This window comes from Hippoglossus hippoglossus, chromosome 19 (assembly GCF_009819705.1).
Source record: "Hippoglossus hippoglossus isolate fHipHip1 chromosome 19, fHipHip1.pri, whole genome shotgun sequence".
NCBI classification, from domain to species: Eukaryota; Metazoa; Chordata; class Actinopteri; order Pleuronectiformes; family Pleuronectidae; genus Hippoglossus; species Hippoglossus hippoglossus.
In genome coordinates this window covers 2898808-2919221 of record NC_047169.1, presented here as the reverse complement: position 1 = coordinate 2919221, position 20414 = coordinate 2898808, and the positions used below count along the sequence as shown (strand labels likewise).

The window sequence follows — 20414 nt, the reverse complement described above, 5'->3', positions numbered from 1 at the left end:
GAGGGGCTGTGGACCTGAAGTATTCACTGCAGCGGGTGTTTGGTTGACGTGTGACTGTTAAACATCGAATTCTAAACACGTAAACAGGCTTCCTCCGCGCACTGGACAGGGTTCTGGCCCAGGTATCCCCCGTCTGCACCGGAAGCCTCAAAATATTGATGACGGTTGATGGCTTAGTCGATAATCATGACATTTTACCACGTTTAAATTGTTGTTGTGACCTTTCTAGCATTGGTAAAGTCAACAAACTGTATACTGCACGATAACATGTGGCACAACAACGTTCCAGTTCATCTCAAAGGTGTTGAATGAGGCTGAGGTCAGGGCTCTGTGCAGTTTCTACTCCAGAGGATTATTATCTAAAGCATGGTTGTTTGATATTCTCCTGTGTCTCCATGTGCACTGGGAGGTGCCTCAAACTGGGACCTGGAGTCTCCCCACTCCGCCTGATGAGGGACTTGGCTGCAACAAGGACATTCTGCATTTTCTGGACGACACAACAAGAGGCACAAGTGTCTCTCCACTTCTGGAATTCCTTTAACGCTCTGCAAATCAAGTATTGTTTTTAAAGTCGGTGGAATGCGAGATAACAAAACACTGACATTTAATCAGAAAAGTTTGACTGGAATTGTAAATTGCGCTGCTCTTGCTTATGAGTTCCAGTTCAGCGCTTCAATAAGTGTTTCATCACCTTCCAGGCGGAGAACCAGAGTCTGAACCAGACGCAGAACACATCATTCATGTCGCAGCGATTGGGGGGAAAGCACTGTCTGTGCTCGGTGATTAACTGTTGACACAACAGCCGTCAGGTTTAATCCTCTGGATATATTTTTGAATGTGCGTCGTTCGTGCCAAGTTGTGACTAAATATGATTGATCGTGTCATAAAGAGCTCGCTCCCATTGAAGTGGCTGTTTTTTAAAGAAGGTGTTTGGCCTTGATGCCTGGCAGCCATATTTCAACTGGCACTGAGGCATGTTATTCAGATTTGGTCGATTGAAAAAAAGAAAATGCTTGATTTCTGTAAGCAAAAATAGTGCAGATGTGTGCAAGTTTTCTTCCAAAGTCAGTGATACGCTGCGGGTTTTCTCTTAAAGTGCAGGTTTTTTTTTTTTTTTTGGTGATATTTGCTAAATTGAGGCACCAGTAGCATGAGATGGTTTTGTAATGAATTTAATTATCTCTACTCCTCGAGGTCGCTTGCCCAGAAGCATCTGCTGGGTGCATCAACTCGCTCCCTCCTCGGCGGAGGTAGAGGACACAGCGTTTCCCTCGTGCTGCTTTCTGCTGACTCGGCTCGCCCGTGACGAGAGACACGAGACGAACCCGAGTCCAGTGACACTCGGGCGTCTGAGAAAGAGTTAAAGAAGCGACTGCAGCACTTTCAGCCGCCGTGAATAATTTATCATGATTGGGGTGTTTTTGTTTTTCGAGTTTAGAATTTGGAGGCGATGCGAAGAAATGTTTTCAAACCGGAAAAAATCTCTCCGCACACAGACAGATGCAGGACGACGAGTAATAAAAAAGAGATTTTCTCATAGAACCATTATGAACAATTAAGTTTAGCTGTCATAACTAATAGCCCTGCCTACGCCTGAGAAGGTTCTCACACCGCACATTTCCCTGTGAGGAGAGTAAACACAGTGTTTGATAGCCGTGCCCGACGATCAATTGCGCTTATGTCAAGAAAATTCAGAGCTGCCAAGCACAAATTATATTTTTTTTTTGTGTGGAAACAATTGAGTTTCTTCGGAAAATGTGATTTTACAGCATCATAAGCGTTGACAGATCCTCCCAGAATCATCTGTTTCACTCAAATAACCGTACTCGTGGGTTATTATTTCTCACCACAGAGAAACGACGTCGTCTTAGGGGCAGCTTCTTGCATCCTGGGTCAAGACCGGGACACGGGACTAAGGCATGTAGATCCAGGGGCTCTTTGACATCTGATAAGGGCGGGAGAGCTGAATTGATCCCGATCTTAAACTTTCCTAAGCTGAGGAGATTGTGGAGATATGTGCCTCAGCCTCTCCTGGGTCATGCACCCGTGGCCACACAGATAGGAAGCAATTTCCACTGCACTTGGAGCTGATTGCACCGAGTTGGTCTAAGGGGGTCAGAATAACGTAGGGGGGGGGGGGGGGGTAATAAGAGAGACTGTCGCCTGATAAATCGACAACAGGCTTCGCAAAGAAAACAGCTTCCCTGCGGGGGGCGGGGGGGGGGGTAGTCCAAACGTAGTAAGTCTGTGCATGTATTAGAGGAATATTATTGAAATGAGGGGTGGAAGATCTCAGGGATCTCATAACCTCCTCGGCTGAGGAACGATGGTATAAACACACAAACAAGCAGAAAGGCACCGTCCTGTCTGTGGAAGTGGCCCTCAAACCCTCAGGGGCAGGAGCATCTTCGGTTTGTTGTTCTGGGACGGAGGATGTGCCACTGTTTACTCCTGCGACCCGGCGCAGACCCTTCTGCGGTGCTGGTGAGCAGAGCGCGGTGTCTGTGGGTTTTTCCAGATCGGCCGCAGTGGAGCTCCTCCTCCAGGGAGCGTAGCACCAGTGTGCGGTGGCGCGGTGATTAGGGACAAAGATGCTGTTGTCGTTGGCCGGCTCCTGTCCAGAGAGCTTTGTCGTGATCAGAATCAGATGTAATGGCCCGAGACCTTTTTTTTTTTTTATACGAGTGTCAGCGAAGGGAGGGGATCACCCAGCGATCAGCATCATTGCGGTTAGCGATGATGACATCGAGAAATTTGGTTTGATTCACTATTTAGGATTGAAATTGCGAGGAGAGGTTTTGGTTAGAGAGCGACTACTGCCCGTCATAAATCTGTCTCTCATGGGCGGCGTAATCGGCGACATGCCACGACCGCCGCCCACGCACATACTCAGCTCCCGTTTTAAAAATCATACGCAGCAGATTTAATTGTCTGTCTTGCAGGAGGCGAGCTTTAACGATGCCCCTGTTCCGTTTTGTTTGACAGAGGTGCCTGCTGAATGAAATCTTATTGAAAACATGCTTCAGGGTAAGTGTTCTGGGTGACCACCAGCTTTGTGTTTGTGTGTGTGCGTGAGTGAGCACACGTGTGTTTCTTTCAGCGTGTTCTCTGCAGGTCAGGCCAATGTGTGGATGTGTCACTAAATTTGAAAACACTACTCCTGCCATTGCTCAATAAATGGATCCAGTTTGCTCGAACACAATGCGGTCGCTGGTGGAAACTGGAGGAGAATAAAAACAGACACATTTCAGATTGTGATGAGAAGCAGCAGTTGTGGCACTCAGAAGACATTTTGGTGCTCCGCCCTGGGAGGGGAGCGCTGGCTGGGCGGGGCTTGTGTGCGTAAAGACCCGGGGTCACCGTTAAGTCACCTCATTAAATATGAATTAAATTAAAATTTGCAGACGTCAAACGGTGAAATTACGCAATCTGTCGTCAGCGCTGCAAACGTCTCGAACGTTCCGTGTCTGTGGTTTTCTTCGGTCGGACGTAATTCGACAACAGTTGTACGACCAGTTTCGTGATTTCTAGCACATTAGAGCTTTGGCACGGTCGAAGGCAAATTGTTCAATTTAACTGTCGCTGCTCGTGCTGCCAGATTCGACTTCTGATTGTTAATATAAAGATGGACGATTTTAGTTTTTCGAGTTCGACTCGTGTCCCATCTGCTGACGTGGAGTAAACCCAGAAGGTTCACTCCTACGTCTTCACTGAAAGGAGGAAACATCCTTGCTGTGTGTTCTACGTGTACGACACTACAGTTTACAACACGTCAGATGTATACACACACTTTAATTGCTTGTGTGTGTGGAGGAATCGAAGTTGCTTGAATAAGTTTTCCTTGAGACGTCAGTTCCGTTGACGTGAAGCTAATTGCTGACTGACATGTTGTGCAAACTCTTGTTACTACACATGTTTCGACTGGCCTGGACATGCCCCCTCGAAATAACACACACACACACACACACACACACACACACACACACACACACACACACACACACACACAGACACACACACACACACACATCATGTAGTGTGCGGCAGTTACACCTGACACTAAACTTTATCTCTTGGATTTAAGACTCGTAAGAAGTTTACAAGACACTGAACTTTTGTGATTCTACCATAAATATTTACAATGTTGCTTTTCATTCCCCGATTTCAGAATCTTATTGTTTGAACCATGACATCGACTGAATGTTTTCATCGATGTCTCTGCAAGATGCAAACTCCAGAAGGTGCTGATTAAGCAAGGAAATGCCTTCTGCCTCCAGAACCTTGGAGCGCGCTGTGGCTGTTTAGAATTGTTTGTTGACAACGCTGTTTCCTATCCTCCGCACCTCCTGTTGTCCCGCGCACATGTGGTTGGCTCGCCCCGCTGCATGCCTGGCCTCAGCTGAGGGACCGAGGCTTACATGGCTCGGTAGAAGCCCCTGACCCGTGCGATGCTACCGTCCATCTCTGCAGCAGGAGTGTCGCCCTCGTCTAAAGACGCAGGGAGAGTCGGCTTCGTCGAAGTGACTCTTAGATCGGAGAATATCAGTGCGAGTCATTTACGGAGATGCAGGCTGGACTCTGAAGTTAACGTAGGAGGACGTCTTCGGGTCTCTCCTGCGTCCTGACCCCGGCTTCTCCCTTCCCTGTTGAGAGTTGCTCTCTCGGCTCGCAGGAAACACGATCCACCTTCCAAAGCCTGCGTCGTCGTCGGAGGAGCACGGAATTAGTTGAACTTGAGCTTTTTCCGCGTTCCTCATCCCTTCAGGCCGCCAGACATCTCTTCTGGTTTCCATTTGTTTTAAGCTATTACTGCTCATGACCTGATAAGGGAGTGGTTGGCGACGCACAAACATCCGTCTCTCTGAATACATCCGTCATTGTCCATATGTGTTTGACTGTAGCAATAATATCCGCTCCTGGAAACGTTGGGCTGAAAAGGCCTGGATGTTGAGCTACCAGGGTGCGGGAGTGACTTTGTGTAGCCGGGCAACAAAGGTACGAATATTATGTTTCCTCGTCCTCACTAAGTATGTTCTGTCTCCATGTTCTGTCTCCAGAAACCTCTTGGACTCGGCGCAGCGTTGTTAAGCAACTGAAGTGCACAGGCAGCTGAGCAGAAACACTTACAAGACGTTTATGTGGGTTCATTTTATTTGGTAGAGAAAGTGCTTCACATGCTATGAATGTCACCTCCAGTCAGTTTCCACTGGTGCTTTCTTGAAGCTTGTTTGCTTTTTTGCACGACAGATACTCCTGGAAAAAAACACATGCGTCCACCCAGCGTCTCTTTATTTGCAGATGATGAACGGTCGACTCTCTGCGACCGTCTCTTCTGAATTTGGCAGAGCATCAGTTGAGTCTGTGTTGACAGAGTCTGAGCCCTTCAAGTGGCTGCTTCTTCAGACGACTCTCTGGCAACACGCTGAACAATGAGCTCGCGCCACATGAGGCTGAAATGAAACATTTTACAGAGCGAGTTCAGACGGGGGGGAAAGCGACCGAAACAAGTTCAGGCCCGGAGACGTGGCGACAAGTCGATTATCACACTTTGCTGCAGGATGCTGCTGCGGGGAGGGAGGGGGGGGGGATTATCTAAAGAACTTATCACTTGCAAGATAAAATTAATACAGATTGCACAGAGGAGTTGCTCATCTGGCTGCGTAAATCTTCTCTGGCGCAGCCCTAACATTTCTCCCACTCCCACTCTAGGACAAAGGAAGCCACTTATAATTTACTGTGGTCACTTCTATAAATACTCGTTGTAGAGATGTTGTGTGTAAACTAATTGAATCCTGTTCCTAACACTTGTAACACGGTTGGGGCAGAACCCTGCATGGATCCAAAGCTCTGGACCCGTAACCTGCAATTATCTCCAAGTCAAATCCGGACTCGACCCGTGAACCCGTGACCCGACCCGCCAGCTGTGATAAAAACACAAACGCTACGTAAACACTCCCATCAACTGGATTACGGCCTCATCCTTGTCCTCCAAGTTGTGTTCCTGGAAAAGTATCTGTCAAAGTTAGTGCAGCGGCTGCAGCTGTCGATGTGTTTCCTCCAGCGTGTGGAGAACAAAAGCTAATGCTATTTGGAACATTTTACATTTGAACTTATTCACCACTTTTTGTCTTTGTGATGCATTTTGATGGACTCACTACTTCGCTGTTAGAAGTGACAGGTTCTGAAGTGAAGGGGTCAGAGGTCGTGTTGTCGGCTTTTCACAATAAAACTAATTCTTTCAGCTCTCTCATAATGTAATGCCCATCCGTGTTTCGTTCAATTTTACTTGTGCCCATCTCCATGAATTAAATTGAACTGGGTTGGGTACCAGGACTTCTGGTGCACCTCAGTAAGGGTCATTTATGGGCCGCAGTGTGTGTGTGTGTGTGTGTTTGTACAGTAACGCAGGGCAGATGCTTTGTCAGCATCAATATATTTAGTAACCGTTCACGTCCCGCGTTCTTGAATTTCTTGGGAAACTTGTTCCGCGCTCGCTGCCTGAGTGAAAGCATGGCATGTCTGTTCTCTCCTGGAAACCCCGTGTTTGAAAACGACATAATGACCACACATTATGGATGATGTAGTGAAATGCAATACCGTCTTTTCTGCAGTGGCACAAGTTCCCAGTCAGTTTCTGCAGTGACTTTCTGTTTTGTGTTCACAGTGAGTTTATTCGACGCTCTGGGGGAGCCTTTGTCCCTGTAATTAAAATTACACTTTGCATATAAACACCTCATTTAGCCCGGTTACATTCTCAGCGCCTGGATTGTGTAACTCCCGTTTCGACTGCTGCACGTCAGCGAGCGCTGGTGCTGCCGGAGAGCAGATATGACAAGCATCCACAAATAAAGCGAGGAGGAGAAAACTCTGAAATTCACTGAAGCCTTGAGGGAGGACAGGCAGAGAGGAATGAGTGACGGCTACGGCTTCTACACACCCCTCGCAAAACAAAGGAAAGTTGTGGCGGAAATCTCAAGAGTGAAGACAAACCTCAACCTTCTAATTGGCTGAATTCCTCCGCGCAGACATCAGACGTCTAAATTTGGAGATTTTCCAAGCATGCACGCACAAGTCAGGGCAAAAGAGCAAAACTTTACTTTAACCCCACATATTTAATATTTATATAAACAGTAATAACACGATATAATGTCGCTCTGCACATATATAATCACAGAAGGAGTTAAAACATGAATAAACACTATCACAGCTATTTTAATGTCAGTGCTGGATACAGTTGGATTAAATAAAAACACACGTTGAATATGAATAACAACAAAACAGCCGGTGCTTTCAAATATATCTGCCTTTACTTTATTCATGTACTGTACAGTATTTCATTTCCAAAGTCTCTATCACACTATATGACAATAATGGCTATCATTTACTACAAAAAGGTTGCATAAATAATTTAAATGTGGAAATAAAAAATAAATATGCAGTTCATTCTTTATAGCAGTCCTTCTTTTGTGTCTGTAGAGAACAGCCCCCCCCCCCCCCCCCCCCCCCCATCCCTCCCTCCCTCCCTCCCTGGACCTTCGCTTCAACACCCCACGTCAGGAGACCCCCCCCCCCCCCCCCCCACCAGGTTTGTATCGCAGCTCCCTTCCAGTTGCTATTTCAAATTTAGAAGTCGTGGAGGAGGTGGGGGGGGAAGCAAACATTTCTCAGAACGACCGGAATCAGGAAGCAACATGAGCGGAAACAATCTGTGGAAACATTGTGAATCTTCTTCATGAAGTTGAGTCTGGTCGGAGGAAGGAGGTCGTGTTTGTCGGCGTTGGCACCGACTTCCTCTTCCTGTCGGATTTTCGGAGTCGATCCAATGATTAAAAAAGTGAATTGCTGTTTTCTTTTAGGTTATTTCTGTTCCTATCTTTCCTGTCGGAGTTATTTACAGAGCAGAGCCGAGTGGAGGTGTCTTGAATCTTGCAGGCGGACACAGAATTCTTCTTTTTCTTTTATCTGGCTGCGAACGGTCGCTCGCTGCTCTGCTTGGCCCGTTCCAGAAGAATTCCAGTGTGGGCGTGTTGGAGAGCGCTCTGCCCCTAGGTAACAGCACGACCACGCACAATTTTCTGATGCCTCCTACACACATGTGCGCTTTCTGTGTGTGATTCCAGCAAACAGGAACTGGCCGGAGGAAATGGCTTTTCATGACCTAAATCCTAACACAGGATTGGGCTCATTTAGTAATTAAGAGGAGTCACCGGAATGCCCAGTGCCCCCTGTGGTGTTTGTTCGCTGAGAGACGCTTTGCTTTCTCTCCTGACTCACTGCGTCTGGTCGTGGGAAAGCCGCCGCTGTGACTGACAGGCCGGGTTGGGGTTGATGCAGCGTGGAGAGTGCGGTAGGTCTGTCCCGATGAGTGAGGCCTTTAGTGGGTTGTCGGGGAGCTGCGTGGAGCCTGGGCCTCTCCAAGACTGTCAACATCCCACCGCCAGAGCCCCTGAGCTGCCACCATCTCCTCCACACGCGGCCAAAAGGAGATGGATTACAACCAATTTGGAGCGGAGGTACACCTTTCCAGCTTCTCACAGAGCGGCGGTGCAGCGGAGCTCTGCATCCTCTGGATGTTTGTACAGATGGACTCGAGGGCTCGGGGAGCATTTAAACGAAATCAGTTTGAGTGGAAGAGAGAACGGAGTCCAGGGAGGTTTTGAGCTGTTAGGGTGATCAGATACTCGGTTCGTATTATCCATCACGGTGCTACATCTCCTGACCAGTCACAGTCGGGCCGGGCCCGGGCACCGACTCATCCCGTCATGCAAATAAGCAAAGTTCACAAATATGCTCACAGGTGGCTGAAAAAACAAACAGATGACTTAAAGTCAGCCCAGCAATTAGCTTATGAATTTGCTATCTTTAAACTTGCATCTCCTCCGTATTTGAAGGAGATATGTTGGTTTGTGTGTGTGTGTGTGTGTGTGTGTTTGTGTGTGAATGTGCTTCAGTCTTTGTCCTCAGATGCTGCCGAGCTGCATCAGTACGAGTTTCCCACCAGCGGCGTGTTGTTCTTTTTCCGATCTTGAGACAAGCGGCCGTGCTTCTTGCCGCGTTGCGTCTTCGGCACCTCCTTGGCCTCTGATTGGTTGTGGTGGGGCCTGAAGCGTTTGCACTTGCAGGAGGTGACCACGCGGATTTTGTAAGTCCGAGTGTTGCCGTTAGGACACTGCAGCTGGACCCTCTGCGTCCGGGAGTGAGCCGGGATGCAGCGGTAGTCCGATGTGCTGCTCCTCCACCACTTGCCACGGACGATGGAGTTTGGCATGAGATGTGCCGGCATGCACTGGCCCGAGCACACCAGCTCCCTGACGGGTTTGGCGCTGCGGCAGGATCCGTCGGTGATGTAACGGGTGGAACGCAGCTCCCTGCAGCTCAGCTCCGAGGCACCTGGGGGGTTGAGGAGCAGGATATCACGGTTACTCTCATGGCGTCGGCCCAAAACAAACACTTTGAAGTGCCGCACGCTGGAGTGGACAGGTTAACTGCTTCAGTGCTGCAGCTCTGTCACAGTCCAGCATGAGCACTGATTTCTCTGGCTCTGTTTATTTGGTACAGAAATCATTTATTTTTAACATTTCATCTGATGTTGTTCTTTCATAAATTCGACCTAACTCAACAATGTGTGTGTGTTTTTAAGTCCAGATTCAAGCCAGTGAGATCATATCAGAGTCCCTGAATTGCCTTCATGGTCCGATCATTAGCCGACGGTGGGGCTTGACGAAGAAATCCAGCTGGCAGCAATCAGCTGATAGCAAATCCAGACCAGAGGACCATTAAACAGCTCAATCAAACCCTAATAGTGGTTTGGGCTGGAAGGAAAAGCTGGCATTCTGCGCTGGCCCTCAGGAAATGTATGTGGTGTCGGAAGAGTAAATAGCTGTCTGGTTATTTTAAGGCCGTGCTGCAACTGTACAGTTTTGAACACGCTGGACATCTGCCAGACTGATTTGAGACAACACACTCGGCCTGTAATCCTATATTCCAGCCTCGGCTTTTTAACAGCCGTACGCATGAGTTATTGTCCTGTGTGTGTGTTTTTTTTTACAAGCAGCGCGTTTAAACAAAAGGGGGGCAACGGAACTGTCGGTTAAGAAATGATACACTCGGAGAGGGATCTGTTTTCCTCTGCGGCTTTCTTGGCAAGAAAAGGGCTGAACAAAGGATTTATGTGAGGTGACTTCTCTTTTTTCGCCCCCCCCCGAGAATCTGATCTAGTGTTATTCTGTGGCCGCCACTGACGGGACCGCAGGAGGACACGGCATTAAAAGCACGCACCGGATAGCGGTTTGCACCAGTTAGCACCGTATCTAAAAAAAAGTCAGGTTGTCTTGTTCTGCGTTTTTAATCCAGCCTCACATTTCCTGCTCTCGTCTGTCAGCCTGTAAAAATAATGACTAATGAGGGTGGAGAGGAAAAAGCCTCACACACACTAGACTACTGTACGGTTGCGTGAGCTGCTCGTCTCCCCAGTGAGAGACGAGCCCTGGGAGAGGACTGGAGCGAGGCCAGGCACTGGTCAAAGCCTCGGCTGTGACCCCACAGGGACCATGAGAAGCCGTCCCGGGACAAAAGCTAAGAGGCTGATGAGGAGAATAATCCAGGAGATTTCTGCCTCCCTGTGTGAAACCCGACACATGTTGCTGCTCATCCGTATGAAAACAAGGAGGATGCTTTTTTTTTTTCAGCCGTTTTTTTTGTCTTTGGATTTGCATCTTACGCATGTGATTCCTCATCCCATCTCCTGACGTGTTGATGTCGTCAACAGACATAAACGAGTCTCACTAACAGATCCTGACTTGTTAATTCCCCCCCCCCCCCCACCCGTCTGCTGTCGTTATTGTAATGCACTCAATCATCTTCTCCTCTCATCACCCATTTGAGTGGCCGTGATTTAAGTGAAGGCAACAACATCCGCACCACCCATCTTGACTCGGAGAGAGCAAGTGTGAGATTATCCTACATGCACGGCTCCATCCACCTTTACATGGTCACAGGTGGGAGTCATTCTCACAGGCGCTGTTTAAGTATTTAGAAGACAATTTCCCAACCAAAAGACAAGTTCTCCTCTAGAACAATCTGTGGTTTTTTTCTATTTAGGACATGTTGTTGCAATCAAATAGTTATGGCGTAAGTAGAGCTTGACTAATAGTTTAAAGAGAGAAGGAAATAACCTGGAAAGACAAACGCCCTGATGTCTCTGTGAATGCCCCACTTCAAATTGTATATAGGGGAAGAAACCACAAGAATGTGTGTGTGTGCGCGGCTCTTCACCCTCAACTCCGGCAACAGATTGAGCAAGAAAACAGTTTCCCTCCGAGCAGAGCTGCTGTTAATCAGGGAACCGGAGTGAGAAATAAGTCTGATTCCAAAAGAGAAGAGGCAGGTTGAATTTCAGCGTTTTTAAGTCGGGTTGTGTTGAATTCAACGTGTTTTTTAAATTATCTTTTGATTCTAGGAGCAGATTTTATTATTTTAATTACCTGAAAAGGTCAGAATTCAGTAAATAAATATTTTATTCCCTCTGTGAAAAATAACCTGAAGAACGTGTAAATCTATTTTAGAACTATAAAATATTAAATGAAGAGTTTTCACTGACGCACACTTCACACAAACACTAAAATCAACTTAATTAAGGTGGAAAATATTTTCTTTGACAAAAATCCCAAACTTAAACCTAAAGTTCTAAATATTGCAGGAGTTTAAATTCAATTCGTCCTCACTGAAAATTGTATTATGGAAGTTTTCATGTTCACTTCACATGTGGTTTCTTGTTCAAGCCAAATGTTTTGCTGATACTGACCTGAAACGTGTCCTGACATCTACGCGTAAAAGCTTCCAATAAAACCCACTGAGCCTTTTTAAAACAATTTTACGCACTTTTACGCACGATTAATTCTCGATCTTCTGCTTTCAGTTTCCTCTCTTTCCCAACACGTCAAACTTGTAACACATTATTCTACTGGATACTCACTGTAGGAGACTGCGTTTGCGTTTCTTCCACCGTTTTTCGCCCTGTTATTCACTGTGTTATTTCGGCCGTTGCTCTCCTGCGGAAGGTTCGCGTCCAGTGGGGGCGTCCGGGTATTTTCTCTGTACTCCGGTAAAATCTCCGTGGCGTCGTTTTTTAGTCCCTTCCATCCCTTCACGGCGGTGCAGCATCCCTGGAGCAGCAGGAGCGCGGAGCTGGAGACGAGGAGGGCCACAGACACCTGCATGCTGCTGGGTCAGCGGCACGAAATGAGCCGAAGCGCACAAGGAGGTGGAAGAAGGAGGAAAAGACGCACTGGCACCTCCACACACAAACGCACAAGAGATAACCCTCAGAGAAAGACAGAGGCGCGCACGGTATTTAAGCTTTTACGCAAGTTTCGTCAAGACTGACAATTAAGTGCTTACACGAAGTGGGAGGGGTCGAACCTGGGAGAAGGATTCATTGAGAAACGAGGAGGTGGGGAGAGATGGGTGCGTGCGCAAAGGGAGGAGAGGAGAGTGGGGAGAGATTCGGGGAAGAGTTGTTAAAGGGAGGGAAAGGGTGAGAATAAAATAGGAGAGATGACAAAGAGATGAGAGGAGGGGAAATGATAAAAACAGGGGGAGGGGGGGGGGCAGGGAGAGGGAGAACAGTGATGAGAGGAAAAGAGCAGCAGTGGATGGAGGAGAGGGTAATAAAAGAAAGGAATAGAGGAAAGGAGATGAAATAAAAGAGATGGAGGGGAAGAGGTTATAAAGAGGGGAAAGGGAGTGAGAGGAGAGGAAAGGATGAAAGGGGGAAAGTGTGAGAAGAAAATAGGAGAGAAGAAAGGGAAGAGGAAAAAGTGAGGAGAGAGGAGAAGAAGGATGAAAATAAGAGAATGGAGAAAATAGGAGAGATGAGAAGGAGTAAAACAGATGTGGAAAAAGGATACGAGAGGAAAGGGTGAGGTTCAAATAGGAGAAATTAAAAAGTGAGGTGAGATAAGGGGGAATGAGAGAAGAAGAAAAATAGACAAGATGAAATAAGAGAATATGGGGGAAAGGTGAGAATAAAAAAAGGGGGGTAAAAAAGAGGAGGCAAAAGTGAGGGGAGGGGAGAGAAGAGGAGGTAAAAAACATGGGATGAGGAGAGAATAAGAGGAGAGGTAAAAGGAGGGGAAAGGGTGAACATAAAGCAGAAGAAAGAAGAGGGGGAAAGTGAGGAGGAGAAAAAGGAGAGAATAAGAGGGGGAGGCGAGAGACAGAATGACAGACGACGAGAGGACAATAAAGGTGAAGAGACTCTGAGGGGAGAGCAGGAGGAATGGAGGAGGAAAGGAAGAAGAGGTGATGAGGAGGAGAAGGGGAGACAGTAGAGAGGAGATGGGAGGAGAGATGGAAAAAGGGGAGAGAGGAAAAGGGAGAGGAACAGTGAATGTGAAGCGTGAGACAGAGGATCCCACTGTGCTGTTGTTGTTGGAATTAAGTGTACAAATGCATCTTCTCCCCCTTCTTAATGATTTCCGCTGCATTACGTGTCTCCAAAGCATTTAGGCTTCTTTCTTTTTCCTTTTTTTTTGTTCTGAAGCTGGTTTATTTTGGATCGTGTCTCAGGGCGAAGCAGAGGAACGAGGCGGTTCCACTGCTGCAACATCCTCCGCATACACGAGTTAATCATTAATGCCTCACACTCATTACCCAGCGTTGTACCTCTCAAACTATAATGACATCTTCACAAATACCAGCTCTCTTCTTCCTCCTGCAGAAATCCACCGACCTTTTAGAAAACTCCTTCCTCCAACAGGGTGAAGCCGATATTCTACATCCTCGTATCTGGTTTGAATAAGATAAAATGCACCGAGGACGTCGTGTGCGCTCTCCTCCAACTTTCTTGGCATCCCGGTGGTTTGATGAGTGCTGACAGATGGAGGCTCTCTCACTCAAACACTGCCCTCTTGAGGGAGAATAAACAAATCCTCTGAAGGGGAAATGATGGGATTAGAGTTCATTAGCATCAAAGTGGCCTCTTTAAAATGTCCAGCTCTTTATGCTGAGCAGAGGCAATTCAGAAGAATGGCTCTGGGAGAAGAAAGAGCCGGGGACGTGGAGGGATTATCTTGGTCGATATCGTCTCTTTGACACATGCTGTACCCATTCATTTGTGGTGCAGAGATGCCTCCATAATCATACACGTCCGTCCAGATTTATTCAAGCCTCAAATCAGGGTTTGTAGCTGCAGCCAACTGGTCGTCCGTGGGATAACGCTGAATTAAAAATAATAACTTTGTCAGATGAGGCCTAAATAATGTTGGTCTATCAAGAACATTATTCTTTTCTTCTGCAGGACGACTCACAACAGAACCGTTTGCTGTGGTCGACGGCCTCGTTAAGTTAAACGACAAAGAGAATGACTTTGAGGCTTTGAGGAATTTCGGTTGTCACGTTCGATTACTTGTTTTTTGTAGTTTTACCACAATGATAAAATTGAATTGAAGTGTGTTCAACCGATAGTTTGAAAAAGAATTCTTGCTTAATCTGGAAAATGTGTATTTTTATCTGGTTTTTATGGTTCTGGCTATTGTCTAATAAAAACGTTATTGAGCTATATGCTATTTATTTTTAACCACTTTAGGGAAGAGGAACAAACAATGTTGACATATAATCACCCTGTAAAGTTGTGTTGTTTTCACATGTTAGCACACGATTACAAACCATATGTCTGCAACACAGGCAGATTCAAGCCAGTTTCCACTGAACTCTATTTTGGTTTTCGAGCTCCTTTATGAAAAACGTTGATTTATGTAAATGTTCCCTTTAGCCAGTCGCTAACAGATGTGTCACATTTCGGAGATCTCCGTTTGGGGCGGATAGCTAAATAAAAATTTGATCGGCAGTCAAATGGATCATTGTGACCGTTGGAACAATGTTTACATTTGCTTGCTAGCCATTGTTAGCAAAACCCATTCGTAATGACGCATTACGCGTAATTTCACGCATCTTAACGCGTCCACAGACAGTAATGTGACTCTGTATGTGACAGATTTAAAGACAGAATTGCTAATAAACAGTAGAAACTACAGATTTTTTACTACTGTTGATAAAGACCGCAGCCATCTTGGATTTCGAAGTCGGGCATGGCGAAGCTCCTCCGACGTCCGAATGGTGTTAATGAGAGGCCGTAAATGTAACTGGAAAGTTGGGTGATAATTCTGTGCAATAACTTTTCACACATTTTAATTAGTACTGTAAGAATATTTGGTAAAAGGAAAGTTTGAACTCTCGTAAAGCGACTGGTTCTGTAGCCGTCACGTGCACAGGTCGAGCCGGGGACTGGAGAACGGCTGCAGGAGTTTTTTGAGCGTGTGTGCTGCGCTGAACTTTGTCATAAATTATAAAAATCTCTTCAAGCTGAGATTCTGGCTGTTCACTAATTCTTCTTCAGCCATATTTTATGACATTGGCAACAGCTAGCATGACGCTGAAGAGCTCGTGGGAAGACGTTAGCAGTGTTAATGAGGGTCTGGGCTGACGGTTGCCAACATGTGGAAAACACGCGGACACGTTTTACACGGGATGAGGCGGCTGCTCGGGAACGATGCACCGATCATCACGACTCATAACGAACAGGTACCAAAGCTACGTTTTTAAGGTTATTACGTGTGTGAAGGAAACTCAATCCTCGGTCTGCTGTCGTCTGAAATACGCAAAGAATTGTTCATGTTTGTATTGATTTGGCTGCTGCTGTAACTTTGATAAACTCTGATGTTGAGCACGATTCTCCTCCCGCGAGCCAAGAGGTTCATAAGTAACGAGAATAGACAGCTCTTCCCTCCTATTGTCTCCAACCTTCCAGCTCTGAGGTCGTGCCAGAATGGGTTTTTTTCCTGAGCGATGGATGGTCCCACTGCCGACACAAAGCCAGCTCTGATTATAGACTTTCTCGCCGACATTGCGACGGATGTCAGTCACAGGCTTAATTTAGAACTCTCTGGGTTTCTGTGCGGAGCCCTCGGGCCCCGGCGCAGTGTTTTTCGTCATGATAACAGCACAACGAGGCCCAAATAACAATCAGATGCTCACCAGATTGCAAAAAGAGCCTCCAGCACTGCAGAGTCATTTTTTTTTGTTTTTATGGAAATGGAGAAAAACTGTTTTTCAGTCCATAAACAAACGGCTCCAGCTCCTCCCGAGTGTTCGGTGGATTCATCGCACACGTTAAAGTGCTCGGTCGCACAGGTGAGGAACAAATTCTCCGTTCCAGGCCAATGAAACCAAATACGGAGATTGTGTGGAAACGCTGCAATATTTAACTGAGTTTGAGGGTAAATTATTCACAATGTGTCTGCTGCAATTATGCAAAAGGGACTTTAACCTTCTGGTTTTTTCCACACCGATCCCCAGGAAGATATTAGAGTCAAAGCTTCATGAATGTGAGCGAGCAGGCTTGTTTTTTTCATGAAGCAAATAGTGACGCATTGTATGAAGTGAACTGTGACCCTCACCATGCTAACATCAGGTAACATGGATCATTGTGAGTAAAATTATCATATTTCTTTAGCCCCTCAGTTGGAAAATGTTTTTTTTTTCCCCATGTCATTATGGCTGAGTGTGTTTATAGAGAGTCTCCGGGCTGAGGAAACTTCGTATTGAATTTCAGGTGAATCTGTCAGGTACTGGAAGGTGCCAGCGTCGGGGTTGAACGTCCCCACAGTCTCCACCGGCATTAAAATATTATCGCAATATTTATTTATCAATTATCAGCACTACCACTTAGATTTAATAATATGCTGATTAAAACTATGCATTTTATGCAGATGGAAGGAAAACGCTTCTATTTACAAGTTTTCTTTATAAATCATATATATATCATGATTTAAATTAATATAAAATATGTCGGTATGTGGTTCGGCAATATAAATCCCAACGATTCAATGTTTGAAAACTCCTGAATGTAATTAGATTTGAAAAGCTGTCAAAAACTGTATAAATATATATAAAAAGAAATTGCAACGCTTCCTATTTACAAATTGGGCTCTAAAAGTACAAGAACATGTCAAGTCTGACGTGAACAAATCTCAGATTAAGTTACAGGCTGTTCTAGAAAATCTGTGGTTTGATGTCTCCATTCAGATTGTTATCCAGATTTTATAGAATCTACATTTTACATCCCAGCACATCTGGATAGATTCAGCTCAATTCTTCAATTAGACCAAATCACATCTGGAACTGAAACGTTTTCTCACCTTAAACTTGCACTTTTTATTTTAAATGTATCACTACTATATATTAAAGTGAAACTATCTCTGGACTAAAATCCTCTTAAACAAATGTGTGTATTTTTGTTTTTCCTTTCCGGTCATGATTTGTTCACATGTCGACGACTGAAGTTGATCGATTGCTGCGTCGACTCTGGACGTATCTGAAAGTGTTTCAGTATTGGCCGAGCGGCGGCTCTGCTCTGCATCACTTTGTATATCCCACCGTGTGACGGGCTTCCTCCCTCACACCACTGATTTATCATCCGCTCGTTTACACACGACTCGTTCCAAGAACCAAATCTGTGCATTGTCGCATAATTAAAAAAATAATAAATCAATGTTCAGCTGGAGAGAAAGTCCCAATCTTCTCTTCCTGCAACAGACTGAGGACACGTGAGGAAGAGAATGAAGGGTGACAACAAAGATTATAAAATGGATGACAGCTCAGGATGGTGCCAGTAATTAGTATTTTTGTTTTCTTGAGTTTGAGCCGTTGGCACAGTGCGTCCGTCTGCTCGCAGCCGCCCCCGGTTTCTCGGGAGGAGCGGGAGGTCACGGGGAGTTGACCGACTGCTGCCGGCGAGCTCTCGCTGAGACGTGATAAGCCTCGAAGCCCAAAGTGGGATTCTTCTTCCCCTCTGATCTTTCATGTGGTTTCCACACGGGGGAAACCGGGAGATTTAACCCTGGCTGTTATGAATCACGATCCAGCCATTTCCATTGTTTGTCTTTGGGTTTTTCAGAGACGCATCAAAATAGAAAGAACGCCCATTGAAACAGCCTCGCAGCCAAGGAGAGGGAGCTGTGGGAACTGGTCTGGCCAGACCTCAGAGACCACACTAAGCTGTCTGCTAACCACCCCGAGCCTCTCAGCACACCGCTCACCACCGGCACGCTGCCTGCCAGCCAGCCGCAGGTGCTATTCCTAGCAGCTGGAGAAATTAACCAACAAATGATCCGGCTGCACAAAGTCGATCTGTGTGTTTTGTGTGTGTCTCTAACACACACGGAGACGAAAACAAAGTGTGTTGAATGCATCGTTGCGTAGTTAAGACATATCTAAGATAATGCAATCGAGTCTTCGGGTTCTTTTTTTAAGATCTACAGCGAATCGTCTGAAGTGCATTCGATGTGTTAGAGTGTCTCTTTGAATTTAATTAATCTGCACCAGGTTGCACACACTCATACATCACTTCCCCCAAATACGCCTTTTTTTTTTTTTTTTTTAGATCAACAATCATTAATTCTTTTCTGGGAAAACAGTGAAAATGTTAGAAAACGCCCAATCTGACAATGTTAAACACGGTAATAACAGATTCCTGGATCCGGATCTGCACCAGACCTTTATGGGTTCTTTCCTCACCAATAACAAATCCTTCCACCCTGTTTCGTGGTAATCTGACACGTAGCTATTTTGTAATCTTGCTTCAGCAAACAAACAATAACAAACAGGGGTGAAAAGATAACCTCCCCTTGCCTGCACCCTGGGTTCATGATGTAATGGTGGATTTAGATTTAAATTTAGATTTAGTCTGATATGAGAAGTATGCGTCTCCTCTAACTTGTCTTAGTTCAGTCAGATACAGTTTCCAAGTCATTTTACATAAGCTGTAATGTTCTGGTTACACACATTTAACACTGCTGGACCATCAGGTGCCAAGAGAGGGATTGACAAGTGTTTTAGCAAGCTGTAAAAAAAAGTGATGTGTCTTATGAGAATATCAGTAGAAGTGATATATGAAGGTGTAAAAATGTGCTGCTGCTCCTCTGCGACGCCCGCACATTTCCTCCTCACTGTCAAATCCCCCAGAATACTTTGCGAGGTGTGTAAATTAAGCATGAAAGCAGCAGCAGGCTCGGCTGCCGGCGCTGGCGAGCGCTCGCTCCGTCTCCTTTCTTTGGAGAATCTGCTGCAACTTTACGTCCGTTTTACAAGATTAATAAAACAAGATAACGGGCACGAGAGAATAATACCTTAATCTTTATATAAGAGGTTAATTAGAAGCAGAGGCGGTTAAAGGGGGGGGGGGGGGTCGTGCCTCGGCTCGTCGTGTAAAGGTGCTGCAGCTCGACGTGAGCTCCAGGGCCCACCCACCCTGCAGCTTCTGGAGAAAGTCCAGCCATTTTGTTCCTGTGCTGAAACGCTGCTCTCATGCACCTCTTCACGGAGCCTGACCACACGTGTGCTGCTCTCGATCGAGACGCTCGCATGCATCGAAGACATGATTGTTTTCACGGCGCGGCCAAGAGGATGTGGCAACAGACCATTCATTCGCTTCGCTTTGGAGACTGATTACTTCATGAAAAGAAACTCAGGGTGGATCCGTGTGCACAGAGGAGCTGTGTGCTGACTGTGATGTAAGAATACATAACGTGGACTTACACAGTCGTGCGCATATATTTACGATAAATGAGTCGACACCTTTATGATTCCTCACGAACAGGACGCAGCTTCACTTCCTGTCAAAACTGAAAAGCGGCGTTTTCTGAATAAGCTGAAAAAACCTTCACGGTGACTCAGGTGAACTTATTAAAAAAGACGTGACTAACAGAAAAATAACGCTCTTATTAATGAGCTGCTGCAGCGTGGAGCTCAGCAGGCGACTGTGTTATGAATGTGAGGCAGTTAACTTTGAGCAGGTGATGCTAAGTGAGTGGTACAGTCCATCTGGAGCAGCTTAAATTAAACGTTAAAACCAGAACAGGCACAACAGGTTCGAGCAGTGAATAATCCAGTGTTTTCTATCTGCGTTAAAACTTATCTTCAATGGGAAACTTTCATTTCATCACTGAAAGCGACTCGATGATCGCAGAGTCAGAATGTCGTACTCGAGGTGACGCAGCGGGCTGATGATGTGCAGCCCTTTGCAATTAAGTGCGGCTGCAAAATCTGTTTTACAGTCGAAAACGAGGCCTGTGTTTCAACAATGTCGCCTAAATACTTTCCACGGCTATTAAACGTCCCCGTGCAACCGCAGCCACCGGCTCCCAAGGATGATGTTTTGGTTTATGGATGAGTTCAAGACGTTGTTCCTTCCGCAGTAATCAATCGCTTCCCCATGAAGTTTGTCTCCTTGTTTCTTCACCACAAACCAAGCACCTCCAGAGTCTTCCTCGCCGGCTCGTGTCTGCACCACGGCAGCTTTTTATCCTCATATCTGCGTGGGCTTGATGTCTAAACACTGGACACAGCAAGTGCAG

General features: G+C 46.1%; 1 protein-coding gene and 1 long non-coding RNA gene across 2 annotated transcripts; both read right to left on the bottom strand.

The window, feature by feature from the left end:
- Nucleotides 1–7288: 7288 nt before the first annotated feature.
- Nucleotides 7289–7667, bottom strand: LOC117752972. The gene is made up of 2 exons (XR_004612171.1): nt 7563–7667; nt 7289–7470 (listed from the first exon to the last, which is right to left on the bottom strand). It is a non-coding gene; the product is annotated as an uncharacterized LOC117752972 (long non-coding RNA).
- A 188-nt stretch (nt 7668–7855) lies between these two features.
- sost (sclerostin) lies at nt 7856–12577 on the bottom strand. The gene is made up of 2 exons (XM_034570727.1): nt 11975–12577; nt 7856–9390 (listed from the first exon to the last, which is right to left on the bottom strand). The coding sequence occupies exons 1-2, from the start codon at nt 12216–12218 to the stop codon at nt 8981–8983; spliced, it is 654 nt and encodes a 217-aa protein (XP_034426618.1). The 5' UTR covers nt 12219–12577; the 3' UTR covers nt 7856–8980.
- Nucleotides 12578–20414: the final 7837 nt, after the last annotated feature.

What these genes read in the sequence shown, in the direction of transcription:
- sost (XM_034570727.1), bottom strand. Translation starts at nt 12,218, where the DNA reads ATGCAGGTGTCTGTGGCCCTCCTCGTCTCCAGCTCCGCGCTCCTGCTG. An exon ending in CGCAAACGCAGTCTCCTACA is followed by an intron (nt 9,391 to 11,974) that starts GTGAGTATCCAG and finishes TCAACCCCCCAG; the next exon opens with GTGCCTCGGAGCTGAGCTGC.